The sequence below is a fragment of the Bidens hawaiensis genome, unplaced genomic scaffold (genome assembly GCF_021521415.1).
Source record: "Bidens hawaiensis isolate Kalapana, Puna unplaced genomic scaffold, B.hawaiensis_p1.1 tig00080836_1, whole genome shotgun sequence".
NCBI lineage: Eukaryota > Viridiplantae > Streptophyta > Magnoliopsida > Asterales > Asteraceae > Bidens > Bidens hawaiensis.
In genome coordinates, this window is record NW_027503731.1 from 32,294 (window position 1) to 38,731 (window position 6,438).

The following is a 6,438-nucleotide window of genomic DNA, read 5'->3' on the forward strand; positions in this document are numbered from 1 at the left end:
TCGGTGTTGCAGCCACCACCACCCACAACACCCACTGCCATTATTGTTGCTACCGTAAGTACATTTCAATTTCTTTAACAAATTTATAAATGAGACGTAACTATTTTGTCAGCTAAACACGTCAAGTTACGATTTATTTATGTATTACTATTCCATTTCATTTAATAAGAAATATATAAATCTTTAAAGAAAGTCAAGAGAACCAAACATCACATTAAATAATTTGTTAATCGTTGTAAATTTGATATCTAAAATTTATGTCGTACTGTTAGAATATTCATTTTTTAGCTAACCATCAACGTTTCGTATTTGACATTGAAAATGATGCGCTTCACATCATCATTTATTTATGTGTTTGTAAGAGTAAATATCAAACGTAGAGTTATTATTTTACCTCTTTTTATCCAAAGAAACCAATAATTGTGTTATGTGCCTAATGGGTATAAATAGATGATGAAGTAGAAGTGGAAGGATCGCACTTGTGAGCATATGAGTTCCAAACAAACAGCAAGAAGCAGTTGAGGATTTCTTTGCTCACTTACAACTCTTTTCTTCAAGATCAATGCCACCAAAATCGTTTTCCCCCGAAAATGTAGTCGGGAAAGTTCATCATGACGACCATCAACCGCAACCAAAGCCCGTACAACGGAAGCCCGGTGGTTGGAAGTCCATGCCTTATATTCTAGGTATTGATATAGTGACGTTCCCTTTAGATTCTATACTAGTTACATATGTAACTTCTATATTCTTGTTTGGATTATCGTTCATTCATAAGGAAGCTTTGTTGACGTTTAGCTTGTATATTCTTGTTTGGATTCTTGCTCATTCATAAGACTTTGTAGACTCAATACTTCTATATACTCGTTCATTCATAAGGCTTCATAGACGTTTAACTTTGTTTGGATTCTCGTTCATTCTTTTAATAATTATACATTTATACGCAGGAAATGAATCTTTTGAGAGACTCGCGTCATTTGGGCTAGTAGCTAACTTCACAGTGTTTCTAATGAAAGTATTCCACATGAACCAAGTAACAGTATCAAACCTAATCAACATTTGGTCCGGACTTACCAATTTTACCCCTCTCATCGGTGCCTTCATCTCGGATGCCTATGTTGGCAAGTTTTGGGTCATCGCCTTCTCCTCCTTCGCTACTCTTACGGTAATTTTCATCAAATTTGCTTACATGAGCAATATGTCTTTTTACAACTAATGGTAAAAGTATTTGTAGTAATTTTATATGCTTATTATGTCAAGTCCAATACTTCACATTATTTATGTCGATAATTGACTACAACCAAATTGGTGGGACTTAATGATTGATTAAACATTAAAGAGACATACACATATGTATGTTGGTCTACTAGCATTTTAACTAAATTTATTGAGCATACAATACTCGTCTAGTCTTCTTCATCTTCGTTATAGCACACAAGCAATCAAACATCAATAATCTTATCAATTACAGGGATAAGTAAATGGTACCGGTACCGATCCCAGTATCGAATCGGCTATTGTTGCTACCAATTCGTTTATGATTTTTTAAGATTTCAAGATCAGTACGGTACCGGTATTTTTCTGATTTTTTGGTACCGATACCGGTACTGAACCAGAACCATATCGGTACCGAGCCAAGTATTTTCACTGCCAGTACCGATATTTTGGCATTCTCTAATCAATTAACTTACTTCTAGTTATTTTATTAAATTTATTTACAATTTTTTTAATACATGCATAATTATTGATTGAGCATACATGTGTTATCGAGTTAGCATATTATATTATATGTGTATCACGCATGAAAAGTATACATGATGTCATGTCTGTCATGATTGAATGATTATATGAATTTGTCCTAAATAAGTAAAATAAAGAGAAAGCTTTAGCTTGGTCATCCACTATAAGTCCAAAAGGTGTAAATGATTTTGTTGGACCCTTCATGGCCTTGAATGCCATTAACTGCTACACTGAGGGATACTTTTGCTGGTTTTATTTTATGTTTATCTGGTACAAGAAGTTATATATAAAACCTCTAGGGATCTTAAAATTTGTTTAATAAAAGTTTATTGAATTTAATAATTCCTATTGAATGATATTGGTCAATGATAATTCATATTCATTTATTCTCATGCGTCTCAATTTTTAAAAAGTTGGCCGCCAGTGGTCATATGTTAAAAAAGACTTAACGACGTTATACTTTTTTTCGAATTTCAAACTAATGTTTTAGGTCTTTTGATCGAAATGAGCATACAAGTCGATTGAAGTAAAATTAAACTCGAAATGATGATCAAAACGGCTTGATTTTTGTTAATTGTAAATTCAATCATCATAATTGAATGAACATGATTGTTTTAGAGGTAGCGGCGCAGCTTGTTGCCCGCTTGCCTTCTGTTTCGATGTAATCCAATAAACATGATTGTTTTAACAAAAAAAAATAATAAGTAATTTATATAATTGAAGCATTGTTTTGTCGTTTGGAGCACCGATTTGAGCTAAGTTTTACATCAATCGATTTATATCATTCTTCTGCTCAAGCACTAAAATATTAGTTTGAAATTCGAAAAAAAAAATATAACATCGTTAAGTTCTTTTAGGGTGGTACCACTTGAGGCCAACTTTTTAAAATTTAAACCGCCTAGTAACAATAAAATAAATAAAAATTATTATCAACCAATAATATTCAATAAAGATTATTATAAACGTTAGTGAAAGTAAAGAAATGATTAAATTACTTGATATGCATTGGCAGACATATACCTACTAATCTTCTTTGACAAATTATATTTTTGTATATTAAAATGTAACACGTGAACTTTCATAAACCCATATTTGTCACGGTTCATTTTCCTCACTTGTTTAAGAATTCATAAAAAAATATCTCACTCATCTTAATCCTAGTTAGGGTTTTTTTTTTTTTTTTTTTAGAGATTTCTCTTTCTTTTAAATTATTATTATCATTTTCTTTTTATTTCTTTATAATTTTTTAACGGCTACTTCCTAACTAGTTAGTAGTGCATTTATGTTCTAATCATTTACACCACCGCGCTCCTTAGCTATTTAACGATTTTAATTTGACACCACCCACATACACTTGTACGCCCATATAAATATATAATTTTTAACCGTCAACACATAGATAATTGTCTAAATACTTCGTGCGGGGTGACCCAATAACAAAAGGTCCACCACCAGCTGGCCCAACCCAATCGTACGAAACCCTTAATCGCCTCAAAGCTAGTTATCTACGGTTACGGAGAAAACCCACCAGTCTGAAAGCCCACTGGTGATAAAACCCGACGCCTTCAGGATCGAACCTGAGTCCGAAGATCACAAAGATCTCGGTTTTCCTTCATTGAGCCATTTATGCTCTCCCCAAAGTGTTCTGTGCGGATCAAACATAGGTCTCTATTGAAAAACCCAGACTTCCTATCACTATACTAATTTATGTATCGATTTATTTCATTCATTGGTGTTTCGGTTTAGGTCTAGCAACTTTCGTAGTTGAAAAAAAAAAGATTAATTCCATTATATTATCATATATATGAATACGGCCAGATCGAAAATCAAATTAGAACCAAAGTGTCACAGAACCACACGACAAGTTAAAATCATTAAGCCATGCTTCAATTAACGTATGTGATATTGGTCATCATAACATGGTCGGCCCTTCACATATATAAGTTAAAAGATCAGATAAGTTAGATAACGATAAAATAAAATAGCTAGCATCTCTAATTCTATTTATAGTTATATTATATAAAAATAAATCATTTAGGTTACCTCAGTATCTTGCTAGCATAATATATATAAGTTAATCTTGAATTAACTTCAATATTTATACAGGGAATGATGATCATGACCTTAATAGTGGCATTACCAACGTTGCATCCGCCATCATGTCCGCGCCAACAAGCCATACTCAACCAATGCCAAGGTCCAACCACTAAACAATTCGGCATCTTAGCCTTAGCCCTCGGGTTCATGTCCATAGGAACCGGTGGAATAAGACCATGCAGTCTGCCGTTTGGTGTTGACCAGTTTGACCCAACCACCGATGAAGGTAGGAAAGGCATCACTAGCTTCTTCAATTGGTATTACGCAACCTTCACCATCATCGTGCTCATAGCGATGACCCTTGTGGTCTACATTCAAGACTCGGTGAGTTGGGTCTTGGGGTTCAGTATCCCAACCGTGCTCATGGCATGCTCTATTGTGTTGTTCTTTGTGGGCACTAAAATGTACATTTATGTCAAACCCGGAGGTAGTATTTTCTCTGGGGTCGCGCAAACACTTGTCGCGGCTTACAAGAAACGTAACCTCGAGCTCGAAAAGGCAAAGGCTAGAGGGATGCTATATGATCCACCTAGTACTAAAGGAACATATCAATTCCCAAAATTGCCTTTAACTAATAGGTTAAGGTAATGTGTTTAAACTCAAATTAAATGTGCTTACTCCATATTATTTTATTATAACTAATAATATTCATATGTTTAACTAGCTAGCTACCTCATCTTTATTTATTTATTTATTTATTTAAATTTGGCTGATTAATCTAGGTGCTTCAACAAGGCAGCTATAATAGTGGATGGTGAAGTAAACGCTGACGGATCTCGAGTAAATCCTTGGAACTTGGCAAGCATACAACAAGTTGAAGAAGTAAAATGCCTAATCAAAGTTATCCCCATATTACTTTCGGGTGTTCTTTGTTTTGTAACATTAATCCAACAAGGAACTTTCACCGTGTCACAAGCCTTAAAAATGGACCGTCACCTCGGTCCACACTTTCAGATACCGGCCGGCTCGATAGGGGTCATATCCATGATCACCATTGGGATATGGCTCCCGATCTATGACCGGATCATTGTCCCCTCTCTTAGAAAAATCACAAAAATAGAAAGCGGGATAACACTCCTCCAGCGTGTCGGTATTGGCATCGTTTTTTCTATAGTAGCAATGATAGTTGCTGCATTGGTAGAGAAAAAGAGACGTGACTCGGCTACTTACAATAACCGGCCTGATGGGCTCGCACCCTTATCGGTCATGTGGCTCGCACCACAACTTATCTTGATGGCATTTTCCGAGGCGTTTGCCATTCTAGGTCAACTTGAATTTTATTATAAGGAGTTCCCGGATAATATGAAGAGTGTGGGTAATGCAGTGTTCTTTGTGACCATAGGGGGTGCAAATTATGTGAGTAGTGCATTGGTTACTACGGTGCATAAGGTGACTGGAAAACATGGGCGACCCGATTGGTTAACCGCGGATATTAATCGCGGTAGAGTTGATTACTTTTATTATGTGATAGCTGGATTGGGGCTGTTGAACTTGGGGTATTATCTTTTGGTTGCATCTCAATATCAATACAAGGAAAACAGCCAAGATACCGAAGATGAATCTAGATTTGATATTGAGTTAAACGCATCAAAAATATGATACAAGAAGAGTGCGTATATATTTTGATATAGTGTTACGGTGGTTGTAATAAAACGAGAGATGAATATGACTATTATAGTTAATTGTTTAAAATTATCGTTAACGTAATGTTGCTTAAGAAAATAATATATATAGTAAATTGTTAGATATTAAATATCATGCATAATTTATTCTACTAATTACACAAGCAATGATCATGTTTTAAATATATCAACATAAATACCCTAGTAAAGCATTTGATCACTCTCCCTGTTGATCCTCATATTCCTCTTTCAAAACCAATCAAAAAAATGCACCAATTAAGTCATCGACCTTAAACACAAATCTCTGTCGCATTTTTCGACAGCCATCAAGAAAGGAGAGAAAGAGGAGAAGAGCTTATTATTAATATAAGATTTATTTGTGACGTTATAAAGTAAAGGTGTTACAATGTTACAACAGACTATATCTGAAAAAAATTTAAAAAAAATTCAAATGTAATTCCAAATATTAAATCAATATTCCATAATTTAGTCTAAACTAAGTATTTGTTTGTATAGTGTAAACTCACTTTCCATGTATATCATATTTCAATGTGATATGTTACGTTACATCATATAATCTTATCTTTCTTTTAATATTTGTGGCATGCGTAGGTCTCTTTTCAAGAAGCGTACCGTGCTTGCATGTTTTGTTTGTCTTCTAGAATAGTTGGAAGTCTCATGTGATGGGCCAAAAGTGAGAAAGGTAAGATTCCTCTTCAATGCATGTCAAATCATGTATATACAATTTGCTTCAAAACGATGATTTTTTTTTTGGGTGTTACGTCACATTCTTTGATTTATAGAGCCTTGCTGTTCTACTTTGATCAGACTATGTTATTAGAGTTTGGTTTAGGCATTCCCCATAAAAACCATATCGTCGGCTGCCACTTAACAGTCGTCATGCCACCGCAACAACGAACTCTCTTGCGTAGCATACGATGGGACTAAAACCTGGGTGGGCTCAGGATTCGAGCTGACAACC

At 34.7% G+C, this 6,438-nt stretch overlaps 1 protein-coding gene across 1 annotated transcript; it reads left to right on the forward strand.

Moving 5' to 3' along the window:
• The first annotated feature begins 348 nt into the window (after positions 1-348).
• LOC143607277 (protein NRT1/ PTR FAMILY 2.13-like) lies at positions 349-5,448 on the forward strand. Its single transcript, XM_077082786.1, has 4 exons — positions 349-686; positions 945-1,162; positions 3,844-4,418; positions 4,557-5,448. Exons 1-4 carry the CDS (start codon positions 563-565, stop codon positions 5,431-5,433), a joined length of 1,794 nt encoding a protein of 597 aa, XP_076938901.1. The 5' UTR covers positions 349-562; the 3' UTR covers positions 5,434-5,448.
• The last annotated feature ends 990 nt before the right edge of the window (positions 5,449-6,438 follow it).